The sequence below is a fragment of the Apteryx mantelli genome, chromosome 27 (assembly GCF_036417845.1).
Source record: "Apteryx mantelli isolate bAptMan1 chromosome 27, bAptMan1.hap1, whole genome shotgun sequence".
NCBI lineage: Eukaryota > Metazoa > Chordata > Aves > Apterygiformes > Apterygidae > Apteryx > Apteryx mantelli.
Genome location: NC_090004.1, coordinates 688,542 through 713,104, shown reverse-complemented (window position 1 = coordinate 713,104; position 24,563 = coordinate 688,542). Strand labels below are relative to the sequence as shown.

The 24,563-nt window shown below is 44.7% G+C and overlaps 2 protein-coding genes across 2 annotated transcripts; one reads left to right on the top strand and one right to left on the bottom strand.

The window, feature by feature from the left end:
* Positions 1-1,282: 1,282 nt before the first annotated feature.
* DNAJC8 (DnaJ heat shock protein family (Hsp40) member C8) lies at positions 1,283-13,483 on the bottom strand. Its single transcript, XM_067311419.1, has 9 exons — positions 13,391-13,483; positions 12,025-12,126; positions 10,521-10,577; positions 8,662-8,728; positions 7,950-8,044; positions 6,946-7,017; positions 5,746-5,837; positions 4,654-4,729; positions 1,283-2,076 (listed from the first exon to the last, which is right to left on the bottom strand). The coding sequence occupies exons 1-9, from the start codon at positions 13,457-13,459 to the stop codon at positions 1,954-1,956; spliced, it is 753 nt and encodes a 250-aa protein (XP_067167520.1). The 5' UTR covers positions 13,460-13,483; the 3' UTR covers positions 1,283-1,953.
* Positions 13,484-14,292: 809 nt separating this feature from the next.
* Positions 14,293-15,291, top strand: ATP5IF1 (ATP synthase inhibitory factor subunit 1). Its single transcript, XM_067311429.1, has 3 exons — positions 14,293-14,427; positions 14,533-14,645; positions 14,995-15,291. Exons 1-3 carry the CDS (start codon positions 14,338-14,340, stop codon positions 15,134-15,136), a joined length of 345 nt encoding a protein of 114 aa, XP_067167530.1. The 5' UTR covers positions 14,293-14,337; the 3' UTR covers positions 15,137-15,291.
* Positions 15,292-24,563: the final 9,272 nt, after the last annotated feature.

The window sequence follows — 24,563 nt, the reverse complement described above, 5'->3', positions numbered from 1 at the left end:
TAACATTCAGTAACTTTAGCCACAGAGTGCATTTTTCTAGAGCAAGTGGTAAGCAATGCAGAAATGCTAGAAGCAGCCTCTCCACTGGTGAAATTATCACAAACATAAATGTTGCTGAGAAGCAGAATCAGGAACTTAACTCAAGTCTTAGAAATGTTTCAGGTTCTCAGAGGACTCATCCTGAGCTACCTGAAAAAACTGTACAGAAAACTGTTCTGAAGGGATCAGAACAGAGTGGAGAGCACTGGCCACCTTTTGGCATATTCATCTCAGCCCTGGGCCTGTCAAAAAGTACTACTTGCTCAGCAGCTGCTTTTCCTGCAGAAGTCTGTATAGTAACATAATTTCATCATGTCCTCTCCTCCCTAGGAGGCAGAAATAAAAGGCAATTAATCAAAACTTAAGGGTTGAGACATCAGAAGACAGGCACAACTCTTCAGGAACAGCCAGACCAACCTTTCTGAAGGGAGAGGTGGACAAGGCTCTAGAAACACAAAGAGTAGCACAAAAAATTGAGCACGTTTGAAGATAAGGGCAGATAAGACAACAAGGCCAAGTAAAGGGAGCTGGTTAAAGGCAGTGAGGAGGAAGAAAAGCAGTATCTTTGTAGAGGCAGCTACCCACAGGACCCAGGTTTGGGGATTGCCATCATGATAGAAGGGACGAGTCTGTGGAAAGGTCTCCAGAGGAGTCTGCCAGGCACATGTGAATTTGTAGTACATGTCACTTTGAACTCCTTCAAACAGTTGAGAAGCTCTTAAAAAAACCCAACAAAAACAAAAAACAAACAAAAAAAAAACAAAAAAAACCCTTGTAATACACACCCAAAGATTTTATATATATATATATGTGTATATATATATACACACACACATTTTTTTTTATATATATATATATATATATATATATATATATAAAAACGCATGAGTTTACGCATGAGTTTACGCTCATCCCATAGCTCTGAGCAGTCTCTCCTTCTCACAGGCGTCCAAGTCCCCCAACCCCTTTCACACTCCCCAAAGGCACAACAATGAAGTCAAGATTCAGCACAGACTCTGGCATCTCTGCATCCACTCAGGCAGCAGTCAGGGAAGAGATGTCCTCTCCCTGGTGCCTATCTGGAAGGCTCTCATTTGAAATTCAAGTCAGAACAGACTTTTGAAATAACAGCAGACCCTTCCAGGGAAAATATTCATGCTGAGCAGCGATAACATCTCAGTGGCCAGCGCTCAACTCACACCCTTACAATTGCATCTTTGAATAATTCTAAGCAAGAACCTGATAACTTGGGTAAAAATTTATTTTACATACAGACCATTGCAACTAACTATTAATCAAGAGAAGTTACTTTTTCTTTACAGGAAGTGACCAGCTCATCTGAGATTAACAGAACTCTAAGCCTGAGAGCTGGGATTTTAGTTTGGAAATCAGATCTTGGGGGTGGGGGTAGGGGCGGTGTCTTCCAAGCACCACTGAGTTCAGTGAGGAGCTGCAGCCTGTTTAACTGCAGGTCAGCTGCACTGCACAGTGCTGGAAGCAGATTCCCAGAGCCAGTTCGGACCTTTCCAAAGCTGGACTTGCTGAGAAAGACGACGCCTGGAAAGGTACTGATGCATTTCAGACATTTTGTTCAGCTCTCAAACTAGAAATGAAAGAGGTGAAACAGCACAATCTCTGTGAAGTACAAAACATCGAGTTACAGGGCAGCAGACAAACAGGACAGCAATAATGGCGGACCCTCCTAAGCCAAGTGTTCTATGCACAGCGGGTTCCTGGCCAAGGTCATATTATGGCCCTAGTTCAAATGGACAGAGTACAAAAAATACTTTGACCAATAATTAATTGTACTGGAAACAAACAGTCTACTAAAAAGCTATTCTTACTCTAGGTGCCAATGAGTCCTTAAAAGCAGGGAGGGGACTGAGGAGCTGCACTTGGGCAGTGCTGCCAGGATCATTCACGCTGCTCCATTTTTACTTTGGGAGGTCTCAGGAAGGTCCTGTTTTTCTTTTCTTTCTTCCCCTTTGTATTTGCCTGGAAATTTCTCCAACTGTCCACACGACCATCCCGACTTTCCTGGGGACAACAGAGAGGACGGGGAGGGTTAACAAGGGCAAGAGTCAGAGAACTGGCCGTGTGTACCATTTTCAAGAGATCAGTAGCAATTTCCCCCTTACCCAGCATGTAGTACTCTGGCAGCCGGGACATACAGACAGTGCGAAGAGCCGGAGTAGAGGTTTACAACTGAGCTTACAAACACCAATATAAGTAGCATGCTGTTTTCTTGTTTCAGAAGCAACCAGCTTGGGATGTGCAGTCCTGACTATAGCCTACCAAACCCTCTGTTTGACTGAGCAAACAAGAAACCTCATCTCCAATGGATGTTCCCAATCCGTCAGCCTAGAACTTGCCACTTCCTTACTGTCTCACATCCCTGTGACACCTCTGTGCTGCAGCTTGAAGGCAGGGAGAAAAAAGAGAGAAGGGAAGTGTACTGCTGTCTCCTCTCATGCTTCTTGCCCCAGGTCTCGTCACAAAGACACAGTAAGAAAAGGTCTCAGTTGCGCTCTTTTCTCTTCTCCCTTGCCTATCGGGGGAGCAGCAGAAACCCTTCCTGAAGGAACAGGACTCTGCACAGACCCCGCCTATCATTCCTACAGGCTGAAGGTTCAGACATTAGGACAGAACAAGTCCAGGGACAATCCACTTTGAAGTGTGTGATCCGTATACTCAAGGCCCACCTGAATACAGCTATGTCTGTATACTGGGCTCTGGCTAAGATAGCCTACCTCACTCACGTCCATCCTTCCCCCAGGGCAGGATCACACCTTTACTAGGGATGAGGCTAAATGGCAACTTCTGTTCTAACCCTCTTGTTTTGGGGCAGGGTGGGTGAAACTGGATGCTCCAACCTGCTCCTTCTGTGGTAGACCAAGACATGATTCAGCTCTCAGAGCAGCCTATGAATAGCCCCTAGAAACAGCAGACAAGAACTTGAATGATGGAATATTCCTATGAGCATTTAGAAGTGCTGTAGAACACATGTGAGGGAGGAAACCTACACATCTACACATCTTTGAGGTAAAGAGACAGGAGAGCTGAATAGAACTAGAATGCAATATGCAGAGAAAGGACTGGAATCAAAAAAACAGGAGCAGGGAACCACAGAAGAACAATCCAGAGGTGCAGTGCGAGCACCTTGAAGGAAGAGGGTTTTTTTTTGTCATTTTTAACTGACACAGATGCAGAACTCTTATTCTCACAAACAAGAATCAGCACACACACAGGAGCAGCCAAGAATTCATATGCTATTTTGTCTCTAATCATCCTCCCTGTCACAGTCACTAGCACCAATAAGCTTCCTATTCTTATGTAGTCATACAATCCATTTTCAACATTAACACCTAACTTTGATATGGTCTTTTCACATAGATTAAATAGCCACTGGCAAGGCTGGAGAAGATACTTGCAAGTGCAGTGGTTCAGCTGTTTAGGAATGGTTGAGGAAACAAAGGTACTTCAACAGCTCAGTAGATTCTCTGTTTGGTCCATTGTTACCTGCTTGTGATGTTTGCTCACGTCCTCAGCTTCTAACCTTCAATGCGTCTCTACAGCGATTGATGCGCAACCTCTCCTGCCAGGCTGGCCACAGAACTTCTGCCAGCAGCAAGGCAAGTAGCACACTCATTTACCTCTTTCCTATTATGTGACAATACCAATAGCGCACACTCAACACAGCAGCATGACGCATGCACAGTAGATTCAGCGTTTCCCAGAACATCCAACATCCTGCATTCACATTATATAGCACATAAACACACATAAACTCTTTCCAACTGAGCCTCCAGCAAAATCCTAGCTGACCACTTTCCACAGGATGTCAGCCCAGCTCACACACTGCTCTCCCAGATGCCCTCTTTCTTAAAGGCCTCTCAAACATGAACTGGGATCAGACTGTGGGTTAAATGAACAACACAGCTGATTCTTTTCATTAGGTCCTCCACACTCTCATTAACTTCCTTCCTGCAACCCTCCCATGTAATTTCCTGTCATGGGACTGCACCTCTGCTGTGTAATGAAAGAAGAGTTGCAGGCCATATCAACTATTTTGGCAGGCTTTTGCTCTAGAACAGCAGTGCAACCACCACAAGCTATTTCTGATATGCCTGAACCTTGAATATGGGGTGAAAGGGACCAAGAGAATTGACGCTCATTCAGGTCTTTGATATTCACCTCAGATACAGATTATGTAGGTGTTAGCAATCAGACTGAAAAACACCAACTCAGTCCGCACCAGTGGCTGAATAGCTGCCAGATTAAATGTCACTGGTCACCGGTGACTGGGGCTAAACAATTCAAATTTCTGCCTTGTGATAAGAATAAGCTGCTAACAAAGTTGAAAAATACTACACCTTAATCTACCTGATCCCTGTTTCCAGAAAGGCGATATCAAAGTCATATCCACAGGCTCTTCACCACATATAAAGACAAAAACAAGGCTTTTGCGGGATCTTTTACTACATGTCTACTTAAATTATCTTATAGCACCTGCAGATAAGAAGCTTCTCTTTTCTCTAGGGGTATTCCCTACAGCATGGCTGAGAATTGCTGAGGTCCCTCCTGTAAGTGGCATCCAGCTAAGCTGCTGATTACCTCAAAGTTCTTTTGCCATTCTCGCTCTCGTTTAGCTTTCTCTTGTGCCTCAATTTCCTCTTCCCTCTGCCGCTTCCTGGAAGGCAGATCACAAAAAAGTTATGAACCCACAAGCATCTACATTAGAAAAACATGTAATGCTCTCAGAACATCCCAGAAAGCTCTTTTGATTGCTTGGCAGATTAAAGTGCTTATCGGAAGAGATACATACACATTCTACATAAAACACCTAAGACAACACAACAAATAGGATTTTATTTCAAATTGAGGTGAACAGTGAGCAGAAAAGGTGGTTTGGCACCACCAACAGTATGCATATACTAGACCAGTGAGTCAGCTTCTCTTGCATAGGATGCCTTTGTCATGCTCTCAGCCTCTGAAGTGATAAGTTTCTGAAATTGTTGAGAGCACACATTTTGAGGTTAATAAATTTCTCATGCAAGGTAATAAACCTACCGTGCAAGGTAGGAATGACTGAGAGATTTTTTTCCCCCCTCATTTTCATCTGTATTTAGAAGTAGTGCCCTGCAACCATCCCCTAGATTGCCTTCATTGATCACTAGAGGAAAAGCCCTGCTTTATGGAAGTGCAAAAATACATCTACAGTAAGCACTCAAGCAGCATGTGATGAAAACACCTAAGATAGTTCAGGATCACACATGCCACGGGGTATAGCTACACTTAATTAAAATTAAAAATCAATTCTTTATATGCTAACAACATGCAAAAAGGTCACCGTTTCACTGTTTTGGCTGGCCTCCATAGAGTACATAAGCATACCAAACACATAGCGTCTTAAATACAGGAGGCCAGGTTTCCAATAGGCATTTCTCAAACACAGAGTTCTACAACCAACAGGTTGCCCAGAGAAGTGGTGGAATCTACCTTGCTGAAAATAGTCAGGACACAGCTTGACAAGGACCTTAATAACCTAAACCAAGGCTCTGCTTTCAGCAGAAGGTTGGACCAGGTGATCTCCAGAGGTCCCTTCCAACCCAGACTTTTCTATGATTCTGTGATTTCTCATCTTCTCTGAGGAAACAGGAGGGGTGAAGAAAAGCCTGAACTGCAGAAACAGAATGCTGCTCATACCTTTCATGCATTTCTTTAGCTTCTCTTTCTTTCCTCTTGATTTCCAGTTCAGCAAAGAGCTTCATGGTCTGTTTGTATACAGCCTGTTTGAACTGTAAAACACAAATCTGGTCTCAAAATAATGCACATTAACACAGTTAGAGAAGCCTGTTTTACATGAGAATGTAAGCAGCATAGAAAAAAAATGTAAAGCATATGTATGCCCATATCCTGCCTTCATAGTAACTAGTAGCAGAGGCATAGGAAATGGTATAAAACACTGCTGAATAAATTCTGGGCCTGACACCTAGAAACAACTACTTATTATGCTACTAAAGACTCATTCCATTTGGTATTCACAAAGCTGTGCATAAACAGAACCATTTATTTCAAATTCTCTTATTCTTCTGTTGAGTCTTGCAACGTCATGATACTTGACACAACACAAGAGACAGTCACTGTTTAGATGATAATTTTCCAGCAGATCTTCTTGCTGTTGCAACAATCTAGAACTAGGTTTCTAGTGGGAAATATGAGTATACTTAAAACAAACTTCATTACTGAAGAACAGCAAGAGACTTCCAAAAATCAGTGAAAAAAAAGACTGTTCAGGGGTTACTGTGATGACATCAATAGAAAAAAAAATTGCTTTATAGGAAAAAAGGGTGAAGCCCCTAAGCCTAATGATGTCAGTGTTTGAGAATCACCTAATCCCCTAATATCACTTGACTTTTTCAGACTAGGAACTGGGAAAGAAGAGCTGTCTCATGTCATACCTTTTTGAGTAAATGATTTGTTGCAGAATAGCAAATCTATCCTCAAATGCTGTAAAGAAAAACCAGCCCAGACAGCTCTTATTACAGAATGGCATTAAGAGCACACATCACACATGCTGCTATAGGTTCTATACATGCTGTTGCTGGCAGTAAAAATGCCGCAATTCCAGCATTCAATGTACAGTTACAACAAGAAATTCAATTCGAAAAAAACTGTGATGCACAAGTAGCAAAGACTTGCTCCGTGAAAAGAATTTGAATACTTTGATCCACAGAATCTCATGATGAATTTACTTTTTACACTTTTTCAGCAAGTCAAAGGATTTACAACATTCTAGCAAATCTAATAAAAACTTTTTGATTGGCTTTGATTCCTAAGTTTTTGAAACACATTCTATAGAACCCCAGTGCAATACCCAGCCTCTTTGAACACCATGCAACTTACAACTTCAGGATCATCCTCTTCTACAATGGGAGGTTTTCCATCCTTCTTCAACTGCTTCTTTTTTTCTTTCACCTAAAGATTAAGAACAAAAGTAGGAGTCTGAAAAGTTTTACAGGCCTTCCATCATAGTACCTAAGTATTTCTGCATTCCTAGTTCTCTGGGTAAGAGCTACAGATGACAGCAAGATGTTGATTTGGATCATGTTTTATTTTAGATCCAAACCACCTGGCCCTAGGTCCAGGTAGACACATACAACATCACTAGTACCTGACCCCTAATAATTAAAAACACTGTTAGGTACTGTTCATTCAACACAATCCCTCTGGTTTGAGTCTTTTTTTTTTTTTTTTTTAAAGAAGGATATATTTATATCCAATATGCAGCACCCAAACTAGCAGGAAGTTTATTTTGCTTTGCAATATTTGAAAGACTAACAGCATCAAGCAATATTTGAAAGACTAACAGCATCAAGCAATATTTGAAAGACTAACAGCATCAAGCAACATAAAGTGCTCCTTGGTTTAGAGTACCCAAGTTCTCCCACATCATTTGCTTTCTCAAGCTTGTTGCGTTTTAGTCTGCTCATATCACTCAACTAACTTCTAGGCTAGTGTAATCCGAGCTCCTTTCCTTATCTTATAGGTCATTTTCCCCAAAATTTCCCAGTTTCCTGCTGTCATCACCTATTTTCTTCCACCTACACACATTTCATCTGCATCACTCATTCACAGATTCAAAAGAAATATTTAGGTTGGATCATATGGTCTAACCTAATTATTGCAAGTACTGAATTTCACTGAATTATCCTGTGCTGAGCTCAATAGTAATCTTGGATAAAGCATGTTTGTTCACGCTCACAGTCCAATTGCACAGCTTTGTTAAGAGCTCTGCTCAGCCCACCTTTTAATGACCTAAACATACAGCATGTGTACAAATAAAAGCAAATTACAAAGGACTTATGACCCACTCACCCCACCTCTGGCCGTTCATATGGAATACTTACAGTATGTTCCACATATTCTTTTCCTGCCTGTATCACATCCAAGGCCCTCTTCTTTTGCTCTTGATCTAGTAGCAACTTGTACGCTTTATCTACAGCTAATGAAAAGCATCAACATTAATAGCATCGTAGTCGCATTTGCAGGGTGTTGCAAGACTGGTACTTGTAACTACCTGAACTTTGCTTCCTAGGGCTTTTTTTTATTTTTATTTTTTTAATACATTTAGGCAAGCAATATCCTGATTAGTCAGATGAGATTTGGAGTACAGTAATGAGAGAGACTGTCAGCCACCCTTTTGGAGTTCGTAGGGTGAAAGTGTCAGTTCTAACAAGTGTTGCAAGTTACAAAGCATGAGGTAGGTTTAAGTTGCATGACTCCCAGCTGTAATTCAAGGCATAAGCCAACACATTTTCTGTCCTGTGGTCTTTGTTCAAGAAAAACTGTTTAATTCATGCATTTGATTTTATTCAGTCTATAAACATTATGGGCCAGTTTATCCCCACGAGCTCTAACAACGCCATTACTGCCACCTAGTGAAATTCTGCTGCTGAAATGGCACCCCACACATCTCCCTCACCTGAAACAACTCTACAGCAATTCTTCTGTCCTTCAGTGGGGCCTCCAGTCCTAATAAATCATTTAAACCAGCTACAGAAAAATACCAGACCAACTACTATCACGCAGCAATCCATAAGGAAGTTGTGAGAGCATTACCTTCAAAGGCCTTCTGGGCTCTATCCGCATCATCTTGATTTTTGTCCGGATGTACCAATATTGACAACTGCAAGAGAAAGGATCTTGATACCAAGACTATTCTAGAAGATAAATAATATTCCAGAGATTTCTGTGAGAGGAGGGAAGTAGTCTCAGACAGAAGGAACCTTAATGGATCACACTCCTTTGCAAACAGGCAAATAAGCTGACAACACGTTTGCCTCAGCAAAGGCTTATAGAGATTTCTAACTGAAAATCAAGTACAACCGCAGCTACAAACATGCTGTCTGAGAAAAGCTGCAGCTTTGGATCTACAAAGCAATACAAATAGCCTTGAGCTGCAGTAGCCTAGGGCTGATATGAAACCCTTGGTCACTCAAGTTGCGTGTCTCTGGTCTTAAGTAGAAACAAATCTACAAAGATCAGCCTCCACTGATGTTTACCTTTTACTGAAAGACCTCTGAAGAGGGAAGTTCTCCAGCATCTCTAAGGCTGTTCAGAGGTTAAACTACTTAAAGAGCGGGTAAATTTCTCCTTAGGCTCCTCTACTGAAGGGGAAGAAAACTCCATCCTGCACTCTTTGTCCAGCTGAGACAGGACATCGATCACTACCATCCTCATGGCAATCTTTAATGGACTAGAGAGCACATGTTCACCATCTTCCCTTTCCAGGGCAAAAGAAACTTCTTTCAGACTTTCCCCCATTTCTTTTTGTAGACCTCTTATTTTTGCTATTGTTGTCTGCACTCTAGTTTTTCTGCTTCTTTCCTACCATGATGCTCAAAACTGGACATAGGGCTGGAACTGAAATTGCATCAATGCTAAATAATGCAAAATAATTACTTCTTGAACTCCACACATGACAATTTCTAGTTCACAGGAAAAGGTCTGCCTCCCATCCCCAACAGCAGCATGCTGCTGATTTATTCAGTGATTTGCTATAGCCAGTATCTTTTTCTTCTTTCAGCTGTTCCACCTTCTGTATTTAGGCATTTGGTTTCTTCAATACATAGTTCCATGAACTTTATTTCATCTTATTGTCTTCAGAACATAATCTATCACCCTGAAGCTAAGGCAGCCCCAATTTACTATTTGCAGAAATGAAAAGTCAGCAAAGGACTGAAAAGTTATCCTACCACTCCTCAAGTATTCCTACAGCCCATATCCCATAACCAACTCACCAGGAACGTTGATCTGTCAGCACAAGACAGCCAGCACAGTTCCCTGTCTAAAGCCAGCTCTTAACGTTTACTGCACTAATTGAGGTAGTAGTCTGTAACCCTCTTTACATTGCATTTCTTTGCTGGATGCACTGACAAAACTCTTTTTTTCTGCAGATTACCCCAGTTACTGTGTTGAAAAGGCTATGGAACAATGCAGAAGAGTCAGTGAGCAGGGCTGCTGCTGTCACTGGTAACCCAGCAACAAAGAACAACCACTGAAATTATTAAAGAAACTTCGCAGAAAATATATTTCTGGACTGCAGTCCAAATATTCAAGACAAATATGTTTTTTCAGATCTTGATTTCTGATAAATTTTCACCTTTTCTTTAGGCTAAAATAGTATGTTCAACAAAATGATTACACATAGGCATATCAACTTGTACTAGCCCAGCCACGCACTTTACAGGCAAAGCAGCACACCAGGCATGGATCAGAAACACTTCTGCAGCTCTCACATTGTTGATACAAAGATTGTTCTATGTATTTCTTCTTTTTAAAAAAAAAAGGAAAGAAAAGGCTACTTATCAATCCAAATACAGCTTTACCACCATTTTGCTTGTTCGCAAATGCAGCTGCCTAATCTTTACTGAGCTTCTACTCTCCCTCCAAAGGCTTCCAGTGCAAAAGCCAAATACCTGCCGGAACCTTTTCTTTATCTCTTCATCTGTGGCTTCAGGATCCATCTGCAGTACCTAAAAGAGACAACAACAGGGCAAGTTTGATGACAGGCTCCATTTTTCAGGTTCACTGGCATATAGACACAAAGTCAGAAAGCTCCCCCCCATCAGGAAGTTGCTTCAGGATATGAATTTTCACCTGGTGGCACAGAAACATTTTAAGAGGACACCAGGTTGGAGCATTCTACTTTTTAACAATGATACATTGCTCTTGACTATGCCAGGGACCTTTCCACACCTGAGTTTTGTATAGACAGCTGCCATCCCTAAATAGTCACCTTTGGTCTAAATCTTTGGTCTAAATCTTCAGCCAGCTCTATAGCAATGCTTAGTTTGGCAGAAATGGAAGCAGATCAGGGGACAGCTTTGAGACACTGTTGAATCATTCATAACTGGGAACTTAGGGCAGGAAACACACTATTTTGTAAAAATGTATTCATTTTAAGAGAAGACAGGAGAGTTTTACTGGTTGTTTTCCATGAATGAACCCACTGTACTGATCTTTAGGGATGTGGTAGAGTTTAGAAATTCTTTTGTGAATTAATTTACTGAACCAAAAGCACTAAGGAACAACTGAGCTAACTCAATGCAGATGTATGCAGGTCTGACACTAATAATCTGTAATTAAAAAAAAACCCACAAACAAACACCAAACGCCTTGCAGGAAAGGAGCTGTCTACTTTTAAATGGCTTTCTTAACAATTTACTCTCCAAGTCAATAAGATACTACAAATAACTGAACATGTCAAAGTGAATTTGCTGACCAGCCTCATATTGGATTACAAAAAGCTGAGCATCTGAGGATACAAAAAGGCAACTGAAGATGATATCAGGAAGAAATAGCCACATGAAAAGCTGGCTCCAGTGCAACATCAGATTATATTTTATGTACTGCTCTTTCTCAGCCTTTCAAATTATTTAAGACTTTATACTGATTTATACAGACTTATAACCAATTGCATCTGGAATGAAACTATAATAACGTGGAAAGGAACTGTCTGTCTTCCTTTGACTCTTCAAAGATTGCTCTCTGGTCTATAAAGTTAGAGTCCCTTTCTCATTCAATGCACTACACACATTCAGTAGCACAAACATCCAAAACAAAAGGCACAATCAGAAATGCTGAGCCAGAAGCATTAGGAACAGAACCTGACAAGCATATCACTTGTAGCTGTTAATGTTTTCATTCAAAAAGCACTAGGCATTTATCTGACAAAATCTTTCAGTGTTATTGCATGAAGGAAGTTTGCCGAAAGAATACAACTTGTTTCACAATAAACAGTAAAAAGGGAGTGAGCACATACACTCTATTCTTCTGTATTTTGTAAGCCTTGATCATAGTAATCTACAGCTGGAGAATTTTTTTCTTTCTGAAGTTTGGTCTTTTTACTGAAGTAAACTCCCGACAAACCAGGAAGTTGGTATACCAAGTCAAAAGGAAGAATAAAATGCTCTGACTAACCTCAAAGGGGTTCAAGTTGAAATAGGAAGATCCAGGTCGGGTCAGCCTGTCAATTTGGTTTTTTGATGTTAAAACAGAGTCTCGTTTTTCAATTTGCTTTACCTGAAAAACAAAAGAAACTTTCATCCACCGGCCATCACAGCATGCTTAACTCTTTCCTGAATGATTACTACAACAGTCATCATTATCCTGTACTACAATTTACAAAATATCTTGCTCATTCCAAGCCTGTAGCTATCTATTTGGTAACACTATCTTCCTCAAGCATTAGGAGGGAACATTTTTCATCCTTTTCTATAGCATGACAGTGTCTTCAACATTACCTTTAAACTACAAAAACTTAGAAAACATGTCTCCCCTATGCCTGTTCAACAGCTGTGCCTTTTTCCCCTCACCTCACTTCTACACTTTACCAGCACTATCATCATGATTTTTTAGGTACCTATTCCACTATTGCTTTTAACCCAGTATTGGGGACAGGCCCTTAAACACATTAAGTCACACTGGTGCAAATACAAATGTAGATTTCATTCTGACCAAAGGTTATTTGATTCAGTTCAGTTTACTTTTTGTTCTCTATAGTACTAAGCCAAACCAAACTGTGTATTTATACTCAACATTCAGTTTTATTTAAAGGAATAAACAGCTATGGGCAAGCTCATTTAAATAAATCCAAGTGGTGCACAAACTAACTGACTAACAGAGGGTGAAAGAAAGGGAAAGGGACCTCATGTAGCTTACCAGGACGGTAGCTCATCCACAAAAAAGCTAAGCCATGTAACATAACAAAGCACTATGCACAGAGATTTCAAAAAAGGCTGTAGAGCACACAATTCCCACCAGATTTACCTCTTGAGAGAAGGCACAGCTTAACATTTGACCCCCTCCACCAGCCACAACAGAAGCTTTTTATGAAGGAGAAAGAAACCCCAGGCATCAGCAATAATAATTCGGAAAAAAAGTCACCCCAAGGCCTGAAAACGCACCAGCCCCGCACCTGCCCTTTGTGCACGCTCAGTTATTGGCTCGCCGCCTGCCCCGCTCACGTTTCTCCCCGAGCAGCGCCGCGCACGGCCCCGAGGGCCCGCTCCCCCCGCCCGGGGCCCCGAGCAGCCCCCCGGCCTGCGCGCTGCCGCCGCCGCCGCCGCCGCCGCCCGGGGGGCCGCGCTGCTCGCCCGGCTCCCGAGGCCGGCCGGGTCGCCCACGAAGGCCCGGCCCGGCCCCCGCGCAGCGGCGGGGCAGGCGCCGCTCCGCTCGCCAGGCCGCTGCGCTGACAGGGGCGGCGGGCGCGGGCGGGCGGCGGGCGAGCACCGGCCGGGGGGCGGACCCTGCCGCCCCCGGCCTCTGCCTCGCGCCCCGCCGGTACCTCGCTGTAGAACGTGAGGAACGCCTCCTCGGCGGCGCCCCCCGCCCCGTGCTCCGCCGGAGCCGCCATCGCCACCACCACGTGACGCCACGCGCCCCCCCCCCCACGTGACCGCGACGCTGAGGCCCGGCAGGGCGGGCGGCGCCCCCGGCACGTGACCACGGCGGCGCGCCATGGAAACAGGCCACGCCCCCGGGCCTGCCGCCCGCCCCAGCGCCTCGCCGGGGATCCGGCCTACGGGCGGACGCCGATGGCCGCCGGCGTTTCGCGTGGGCGCGCAGAGAGCGCGGCTCTGCCCCAGAGACCCCTCCCCGTGCGTGGCCACCCCTCACCCAGGCCCAGCCCTTCCCCCGGGAGAAAGGCCCGTAGATTAAGCCCGGCCCGGCCCGGCGGCGGCCCGCGCTGACGAGCCGCGGGGGGGACGGAAGGCCGCAGCTCCTGCGCGGGGTCGCGCGGGCCGGTCCCGGCGCGAAGGTGCGGCGGGCTTGAGGAAGCGGCCCCGGGCCGCGGCCGCTGTCTCACCGCCACCACGAAGGGCGGCGCGTCTGGCTGCACCGCCAGTTCCCCCGTGCCCGGGGAAAGCTCCCACGGGCCGTGACATGGGCAGGCGCAGCTGGGGCGGAGGAGCCCCCGCGCCCTGCGGGCAGGGCCGGCCCGGCAGCGCCCGGGGGGGACGGGCCGGAGGCTCGGGGACCCCGCGGCAGAGGCGGAGGGCTGCAGCGCGCCCCAGGGCCCCCTCTGCAGCCGCCGGGCCTACGCGGGCCGCACGGCGTTACCGAGCGCCCGGCGAAGCCGCGACGCCGCCCGCCCACCACCGGGCAGCGGCCCGAGCCCGCCGCTGACTGACGCGGCTCCGCCGGGGCGGGGCGGCCGGCGCGGCTCCTCCCCGCCGCGCGGGGCGGGCCGGGGCGCGTCCGCGGCGCTCGCGATCCAAGGGCAGCAGGGCCATGGCGGCGGCCGTGCTGCGCGGCGGCCTGCGCGGGGCCTTCCTGGCGCAGCAGCAGCGCGCCTGGAGCTCGGGCTCGGGCGCCGACCAGGTGCGGGGCCGGGCGGGGGCCGGGGCCGGCGGGAGGGAGGGAGTCTCCGCCTCTCCCCCTCTCCCCGCTGTCTCTCCCCTCTCACCGCCGTCTCTCCCCTCACAGCTCGGCGAGCTGGGCAAAGGCGCCGGGAAGGGTGGCGGCGGCGGCGGCGCCATCCGCGAGGCCGGCGGCGCCTTCGGGAAGAAGCAGGCGGCCGAGGAGGAGCGGTACTTCAGGTGAGCGCGGGCCGGGCCCGCCCCAGGCCTCTCGCGGCACTCCAAGGGCCGCGGCGGCCCCCAGCCCGGCCCCAGCGGCCCTCCCGGGTGCGGCCGGGCCCTCTGCTCTCCGTCTGCTGGCGCGGGGGGCTTCGCGGCCGCGTCCTCCCCGCGCGGCCCCGCAGAGAGGCCTGTGCCCTGGGCCCTTACCGGCTGTTCCCCCCGCCTGTAGCTTTCTCCTTGTACAGCCAGACCCTCCCCGCCGCGCCTTTTCCCGAGCCCCGCACTAAGCGGTTGCAGCGACCCTGAGGCGTGCGGGCTCTGGAGGGACTGAGAGCCATCAAGCCTCTTGTGCTGTGCTTTCCCGCAGGGAGAAGGAGAGGGAGCAGCTCGCTGCCTTAAGGAAACACCATGAGGAAGAGATTGATCATCACAAGAAAGAGATAGAGCGCCTGCAGAAAGAAATTGAGCGCCATAAGTATAAGATCAAGAAGCTTAAAGATGATGACTAAGCTGTTGCTGTTGCTGAATGTTGTTTGCCGTGTACAGCCAATACTGATCGCAGTGTAAAACAGCCTTGAAGACTGTATACTTTGGCCAATATAATCCAGATTTGTCCTGTTATACTATGGCCTGCAAAAATGTCAAATAAACTACTCGGTCTCTCCTTTCTGTTCAGTAGCTGTTTACTCGAAAAACTCCACTGTCTGGTATTAAGCTGCATTGTTCTTCCAACATAAGAGCATACCTTTGAGTAGGTAGTCCTGTACATAACTATTTTCTTTAGATTTCTTTGAAAAAAATTGACTGTTCATACTTAGTGTGCTAACTTTGTTGCAGTTGAAGCTGCAAGGAAAGTGGAAAAAAGTTAAAAATAGTACCTATATAGAGACTTGTTCATATAGAAAGACCTTTGTCTGAAGAAAACTGTCACTCTTTGTGGTGAAGGGAGAAGAGTGTTCTCTGTTGAACTGGCAGAATATGTATAAAAATAAGGTTTTTTCATTGCAGTTCATGTTTAGTACCATAAACTGTGAAGGAAGAATCCCATCCTAAGTCACAGTGATTTCACTTGCAATGATGCAGGTTTCTGGAGCAAGACAGCTGAGATCCTGACACGCCAGAATGTTCATTTTCACAAAAGACTTCAATTGCCAAACTGTGTTTTGTCTGTCTCCAGTTCTAGATGTTTGTTATCCAAGTCCCTTTCCAAAGAGGGATGGATTAAGATGAATTTTGTACTGCAATAGTTGCTTCTAAGATTTTGATTTAAGAAATCCAACAAAAAACATATGTCAAATTATGTACTGAAATAGTGTGCCCTTAAGGTGCTAAGCCCTGAAAAGAGGGGGATTGTATGAAATAAGAATGGACAGGTAAGAAAATAGGCTTTCCTTACTCACCTTAGCTGCCTTGTCTGTAAATATGGTTGAAGAGACTTGGTGTTTCTAGGGTTTATAAGAAGGCATCCTGCGTTACAATTTGTTACACTGTGAAGTCAAAGCTTGACTGTGGAATTATGTGGCTGGAACTGATCTTTCTGAAATGGCAGAAAGCAAATCCAAAGCTTTGATATAGAAAGTCCTTTGACAAGGGTCTACCTTAGCTGTTTGAGGATGCAGTCACAGATTCTCCTCTGTTATGGTTTCCTTCCTAATGAAAGTATCCTGCTATGTAGTAGATACTCAGTAATTTTTAACCAAAGATTTCTCTAAAAACTGGCACATCTTCAAACAGCTGTTCTCTTCTTGAGCCACTCTCTTTCTTTTCCACCTGAGGAACAGTGCAGCTAGTGTGTATGTAGGCTTTGTCTTTTATTTGCAGAGTAAATGATAATACCGTGTCCTTTAGTACTAATGAGAAGTCCATGCCCTGAAACTCTTGTTTAAGGAAAACCTAATCTGAGTGATCAGATGGGGAAGAGAAAGGCTGCCCTGTAAAAATAATTCATTGCCTTGCTTCAGTCTGTGGGAGACAGTGTTATGATGAGTTGTGCAGAGAATGTATGTGGAGCTATCTATGGGGTTCCTTCTTTTTAATTGGGGCTGATTAACCTGAGCCAGAAACATTGTTTAGTACCTTCCCCTTCCCCACCTCCCTGGGAATATGAAACCTGGTGGGAAGAGCTCCTTCATGAAAAGGAATAGAATATACTTCAGTTGATCCGTTTACCCATTTAAAAATCCTCAAGTAGGATGCATCTTTTTCTTCCTGAATCTGTGAATTGGTTGGCTCCCCGCAAAAGCTGTGGGGTCACTAGTGAGACGGCAGGATTGAAGAGCAATTTCTTATCGTCACAGCTACAGTGGACTATGGAATAGTTGAAATTAATATTAGGACAATTTTATTTTCTGAACTGAACAGATCAGGGCTTAAATTCATGGTTTTGTGATCCTACTCCTCTGCATGTGTGTGCACCTTTTTTTTTTCCTTGAAGGCTGCTGTTTTATGGATAAGGGCCACTCTATTGGGTGCAGTTGCTCACTTTCTGGGTGTGAAATGGCTAGTTCTTTTAAATTTCCCATCGAAGGAGCTGAGCGGATGGTATCTATGTGATGTTGCCTTTAACATCTATGCAGTCTTCTGTGCATTAGGTTGCATTCTGGCATCCCACGTAGGTGAAACTCATGTTCTTTGAAGAGCTGCCAGCCACTGCTGCTGTTTGCCGAGTCCAGTCCCAGAGAGTTCTTTTAGGTGCGGTATGTATCTCTACACAGGATCAGTTGGTTTGTCTGAATTCATCACCCTGTTACCACTGGAATGTTACTATGTCTTGTAGATGCCCTATAATGCTCTTTCTTCAAAGGAAAAAAAACTGGTTCCCTAGAAGGGAGAACCCAGACCGTGGGATATCTAGAACCCATCTGAAAACTAGCTGTAGCCATGTCTCAGAAGAGATCCGGCCTGTACTTTGAGCTACCTTTGAACTGAATGCCAGCAGGGGGTAAGTTCTGACTTGCTCCAGCTGTGCAGTCTGTGTTTGAAATGGGTAAAAGCCATTCAGCAATGACTGAGAAGGTTGAAGTAGTGGTGGTATATAAACAAACTAGTTCAGCTGCTGAGCCTTTGCCCGAGTGTCCGTAATGGTAGAGGGGGATCTGCTGGGAAGCTCTGTGGAGAGTGTTGTGGTTTGGAAAACTATCATCTATGTTGCCTACAGGAAAGGTGTTACAAACTCTGAAGAGTCCTGAGGTTCAGGTGTGCTGTCCAATATCCTGCTACACAGCAGAGAGCTTTTCTGGCTATGAGTGCTTGCTGAAAGACATCTCTTCCTTTCTTCATTGTGTTTCAACTTTGCATGAGCTTCTGGGGGGATTTCTGTGCTATGCCGGTGAATTGTGTTTTGGGCCCTTACTGTGTCTTTGTTCATAAACCCATCCTGTTCTCTGGGGAGGAGTGTCCTGTTAGTTCACTGCCTTGAAATCATCCTTAACTTCCATCAGTTCATGGCAACAAAAGCATTCACAACAGTAAGAACAGACAGTTGTAGATCTTTACAAAAAAACTGCTACAGAAATGAAAGAAAACCAACAATCTATTTTCACGGTGGAAATATGCAAATATATGTTGGCAGGAGCAACACAGTCCTGCCCTCCCTCATCCTAGGGATTCAGCACAATTGCGTGATTGGACTGCGGAGAGCAGAAGTCCCTTTCTGCAGTAGCTGGACTGGCAGATGATTATAAGGCCATGCCTGCAAACTGTGGGTGCTGGAGAAACTGAACTGATTTACTGATGCTGCTGTGTAAAGCAGAATGTCTCCTTCCTGCTTCCACCTCTTCCCCTCCCTTTCACTGTGTCAAGTGAATCAGACTTGTGGGAGTCATTCAGCCTGTTAACCCAGCAGCACCTTGTTTTTTGTCGTTTCTAGCCCAATTACTTTTTTGCTAGGTTAGCAAGTTGAATGGCTCGTGGAGTCCAACAAATGCCAGAATCACTGCTGAGCAAGTGCCAGAAGAATTGAGGAAGAAGGTGTGTGTTTGTGGGGATGCAAACAGTCGTCTGTCTCTTGAAATTACCTTCACTATATCAGAAAGGTCTCTTTTTAACCAACTGGCCTGATACAGATTCTGCAGCTGTCTTACTACCAATGACTCCTTAATGCCTTGGGTAGCAACTGTTCAGTTTTTACTTGCGATGGGGTTTTTCTACTGTATTCCACTGACCTCTCTTTTTGGAGACTTCCAGGGAGTCCTGATAACCTGAATCTCCCTGAGACTAATTTGCTTTACTTTAATGCAGGTGATACTCCGGCCATTCCTAGTGACACAAGCACTGTTTCACTTCCTGGGAGGTGCAAATATCTTTGCCTAATAAAAGACTCAAACTTGACTAGTTAGCAACTCCTTGTTTCTACAAGTAGTGAGCCCCCTCAAACCTATTCCTTCCAAAGTGTGGTTCTCTGAGCAGTTACAAGTGCTTGCTGTTGCTGCTCCCTATGCCCCAGTCCTGGCCACAGCATCCCATACCTTCTCTTGCACTGACTCTGGTGCTCATTAAAACCTTTAATGAACTGATTTAAGTGCAGAAAGCTCATTCCCTCTCCCCTGAGGTTAGTGAGGTGAATGAGTTTGTGAAGTGTATGGCCAGTAGCAAAGGTGGTTCAAAGTAAAAAGTTCAAGTGAAACCTCTGCCTTTTGGCAACAACGAGTTGTTAAATCATCTTGTGTAGTTTCATGATCAGCGTATCTCTTCAGAGAAAATGTTTTTTCTTCTGTTGAACTTTATGCTGTTAGTCTCTGTTCAGCAAGTGACTAAATGGTATAAATGTATGTTGCTTGTTACTGATTCTTAAGATACAGTAGTAATCAATCACTGTGAGTATACTGGATTTGGGGTGTTTTACTAAGGTTTTCCTCTTAGGTAGAGTGTGATAAGGCAATAGCACCAGCTCTGAAGCTTGTAACGTGCTTTTCTACAGCTCCTTTGACAGTGCTTGTGATGAAAGCCACAAGAGGCAGGTAATGTGAAAGTTGTCCGAGTATGAGTTACAGACAGGCCTCTTACCAGAAGCATTTCAGCAACTAGAAGGCAGAGATGATTTAAGAGATTTGTTTGACTGGATGCACATTTTACTGATGGGGTTTGGTATCCTAGAGTGCATTGCAACACTGCAGGGTTTCTGACAAATTATGTGAGCACTGGCGTGACTAGGAGCAAGCAGTTTATCAGTGCTTCAGTCATCTACTTCCAGGGCCAGCAGAGAGAGAGATACCTGCTATGGACCGTGGCCACTTCAGTGCTTGTAGTTTGTTGCAGACTACTAAAACGTTGCATCCTATTTGTATTGGCACCGGGGCTGTATGAATCAAGTATTTCTAGGATGGCTACATGTCTCTGCTGCCCTTTTAAGGGGTGATTTCCTTTTAGTGGTGAATAAAAGCACAAGTAGGGGACCAAACATTTATCTGATAGGGGGGGATTGCAAGGAGGATACAGAACCAGGTCTGGAGAAAGAAATTCCTGGCTTCTGAGTTAGTGGAGCTCAGGAGTTCCAGAGTCCAGTGTGACAGCAGAGGACAGGGGGCAGTTGTCTTTTAGAAATCAGTAGCCCCTAACTGTGAGCTGTTTTGGGGCAATTCTGGTGCTGAGTGACCAGACCAACACTTGAAGCTGATATTTGAGACCTGTAAGACTGTGAAGATGGTGCTATATCACCTTCAAACTGCAGTTATACAGCAGGGCATAGGGAGCTTATTGTTCTTGGTTTTCCCAATTGCACTGGGATCATTGATGGCATGAATAGCCCTCCCTTCTGTCCTGCAGGCATGCTGAAGTGTCAAAGAAAGGGCTTCTCTTCTCTTTACCCTGCCAGCAGTGGTGCATCCAGGTTATTCTTCTATTGTTCTTCATGGTCGGACTGATTCCATTCATAACACCCAAATATTCAACAGCCACCCTACAACACAGATTTACGAAGAAAAAGCCTTGTTTCTCAGAGTGGCCCTTACTTTCCAATGAGATGCATATCCTTCCCTGCCCCCAAATCCTCTGTCCATATCTTGTTCCTATAGATCACTGCCAAACATTGTTCAGCTACTGCAGAAGCAATGAAAATGCACTCCTTCAGCTGAAACCAAGCTGGCGATTACCACTGCATCTAAGCACAAGCTGCTTCCCAAGATGCTTAATTTGTGCTGCATTCTGCACAAATCTGATGGAAATTGGAAAGAATCCTTGGCTGTGGGGCAGGGGCAGAAGTGACAAGAGGAGAGAGGGTCTGAAACCATAGCTCTAAATTGATGGGACCTCCTCAATCTGCTTGTATTGACTTGTATTACCATGAAGGAATGAATTCTAGCAAATAAAGTTGCCTGCCTTTGATGTATCCAAGATCTTCAACAAGCTTGTTTTAGTGCAAGGTCCCCAGGTTACCCATTCTGGTTTCTTTGGGCTGTTTTGTTGCTCTAGCCCACCCCACTCCAGAACAGACAAGGGGAAGGAGGTATGACAAAGCAAACGCTTATATTTTAGATGTGTTTTTTCCCCCAAAATCAAAGACACTGGCTCCAGGCAAGGCAAAATAAACTTATGTGCAGAAAATAGCATGGTAATACTGGCACCACGGCATCTTTAGGCAGTAATTTTTGTGAGCATTTCCCTGCTTTAAGGGGGCAGAACTTGCTGGGGGCTTCCTCACTGATAAATAATGGCTGTAGATTTTTTTTTAGACAGGCCTCCTCTCAACTTGAATAAACGCAGCAGAAGCGCTACATGCAAAGAGCCACAGTATGAGAAGTTTCCTGGAGGCAGGCACATGCACTGCTCATTATCCATACTGGGTGCACAGATGATTCCTGGTAGGTCAGAATAAAAAATCTAAAGCATTGCAAAATGTCATGTTCCATATACATGCTAACAGCTCACATGCAAGCTACAGCAAAATCACTCTGTCATCTTGCTACTAATGTGGAAAAAAAGGAATTTCACTGTAAACCTGGCAAGAGAAGTGGTAGACTGATGGGAATAGGCTGAGCTCAAGCAAAACTTCAGTCTTGGCCGTTAAAAAATAGGAAAATATCAGCAAGTGGCAGCATAAATATATGCAGCTGTTGAACAGCATGCTCTGTTCACCTCCTTTGCAGGCAGGTTGCTCTGGCTGCATCTAAGGGCAGCAGACATGCCCACCTCTGTTCCCTGCCAGCATCCACATTATAGCCAGCCTGCTATGCACGAGGAAGCCTAAATTACACAGCAGAAAATCCTAAGGATTATAGGGTGCTACAAGGACCAGAGAAGCAAAGATGGCCTTACCACCAGGAGCTGTGGTTTTAGCTCTCCACTTCGTTATCAACTGATGACCACAAAGACATCATAACTTTCTGAATGTCCATGAGGCAGCAAGATTTGTTGCCTGCCTTTCCAGATTGATGCAAGCCAGCTCTCTGCAGCAGAGATTAACCTTTTTCTTGGTTCTAAGATAGTCTTTGTTCTGCCTTGCTTTGGCCCAGGGATAGTTCAGGTCTTGTGTGCATCTGTTTATTTTCAACCAGACAGAACTGTAAATAGCATTGTTCCAGGAGTTTCTAGCAACAGCTCTTTGAAATTATTCTTTGTCCCAGAGCATCTAGGACCTCCTTTCAGGCCCAGCTTGCTGGCTGGCACTGGACTACCTCTACTACCTGCAGGCCATAGCTTGTTCCTGTCTAAGGATGTTCAGTGTTTAGAACTTTTTCAGTTGAGGCTATTGTATGGAGCATGAGACCAAAGAGCTGAACATGCAGACACCAGGGTGATAGTAGCTGCAGATATTCTGGAGTAACGTACCAGAATCTGGTCTGAAAGCCAAAGTGCTAGAGATATCTACAACCAGTCTGAACCTCTGGTGCTTCTACACTAGATGGCAATACAATAGAAGATAGACACTTCTGGACATCAGAAGAGAGTAACAGCCAAGCACCCAGAAGACAAAACCCCCAAAACATTGAAGTAAGAACCTCCATGGGTGAAAACGGAGGGAAGGGCCATCTTCAACCAGGAGCAAAGACCAGTATGAGTCAGCATAGGCCAATAACCACAAACATACCAGCAGTTGTGTCATCATGTCAGAATAAGGTCAGATCTGTTACAGCCAATGTTATGTGCAGTGTGCATCACATTGCAGATGATTTTCATGCTGTTTTTCTCAGAATAACAATGGTTTTACCATTGTGTGAATCAAAGCTTACAGACTTTGTTGCAGCAAAAATTATGAACTGCACTGTCTGATGAAACCAGTGTTATAAAGCAAATAGTTTCAGTGATCATATCAATAGTATCACGTTCCAGTGAAAAAGTAACAGTGCTAGATCCTCTTAAGGAGTGTGGGGTGGAAGCATGGCAGTTTAGACTTAATCCATGTTTAATTACAAATTCCATCCTATGAACACCAATTTATGACTCAAATTATTAATCTTGTAGCAGAAAAACAGCTTGCTAGAGTCTTGTACTGGCAAAGACATGGCAGGCTTAACACAGAATCAATATTGATTTTGGTTATGAAATGAGAACCACCAAAAAAAAAAAAAACCCACCCCAAAACCCACACCCTGCTAGTGTTCACAACTGCCTGCATACAATTAATTACCCACAAGGGGGTCATTTATGAGGTCAAGCTGAGTCCCAGAATATTGTGTGAAAGTCAATCCAGAGGATCTGTATATATAGACAGTCAGGTGAGCCATCCCTCTTGAGTCTGGTAAATAAACAGTAGCCTCTCATCCTCTCAGAGAAGGTCCTTCCAACAGTTTGGAAAATACCTTGGAAAATACCCATACAGAACAGATGAGAAAGTGTCAGAAATGCTTTGGCAATGACTACCCTAAGAATCTTCCTGCTGTAAGATTTGGTAGTGCTTAGTAACTGAAATTATTACATTACCAAAGGTGTACATACTTCAATATAAATTTTGCTATAGTCTCACCATGTTCAGTTGTCAGCTGATAGTAGGTATGTCAGTACTCTGTATTTCACTCCTGGATGTTACATTATATTTTGAAGAGCTTTGCAGAATGTTTATTAAGCACCACTGAAGTGACAGGTGTGCTTGTAAACATCCCTCAATTCTTCTCAATTTCTGTGCTGTGAGAACTTCTTAAACATATTATTTTTGACTCCCAGTCAGATCAGCTGCTGCAGTGAACTTGTATGGATGAAGCAATGAATAATTATATTCCCTTGCATTTTTATGCAATAGACCCTACATTCAACAAAGAAAAGCTGTCACTGCTGCCAAATTTGGAGACAGAATTCATAGAGCCAGTGCAGATTTCACAAGAGAACAAACACGTCTGGCACGAGACAGGTTCAGCAAGACAGACTGCTCACCTCCGATATCTGTATGAGTTTGCTTCTGACTTCTGGATCAAAAAGCTTTTTTCATTTACATCAGGTAACACATACAATTTTTATCCATGTTCCACGTAAGGGTGATGGAAATATGCACACTTAATACATTGCACAGATACATGCAGTCTTCTGAATAGTCACTTTGTTGTTAAGCTGTTGGAAGGACCTTCTCTCAGAGGATGAGAGGCTACTGTTTTTCTTTATTTACCAGACTCGAGGGGGATGGCTCACCTGACTGTCTATATATATATAGATCCTCTGGACTGACTTTCACACAATATTCTGGGACTCAGCTTGACCTCATAAAGCACACAACATTTATTTTCACATCATGCAACTGTAGGCTGAGGAAACGGAAGACAGCACAACTCTTTGTGGCCTAGGAAAAACAACATCACTGCCAAGAAGCTGACTTCCCACAGAATTATCTGTTTAATGCATCAGGTCTACACCCATCAAGCAGACCAGGTAAGCAGGCAAGTTGCATATAATCACAGAGGTATTATCTGATATCAGAGCTATACACCAGCATACCTCCCACCGATGTCCTTTTAGAGGAGTTGAACCAGGATTTTTGCTGCTACGCATCTTTCCCTTTTCACTCCAGACCTG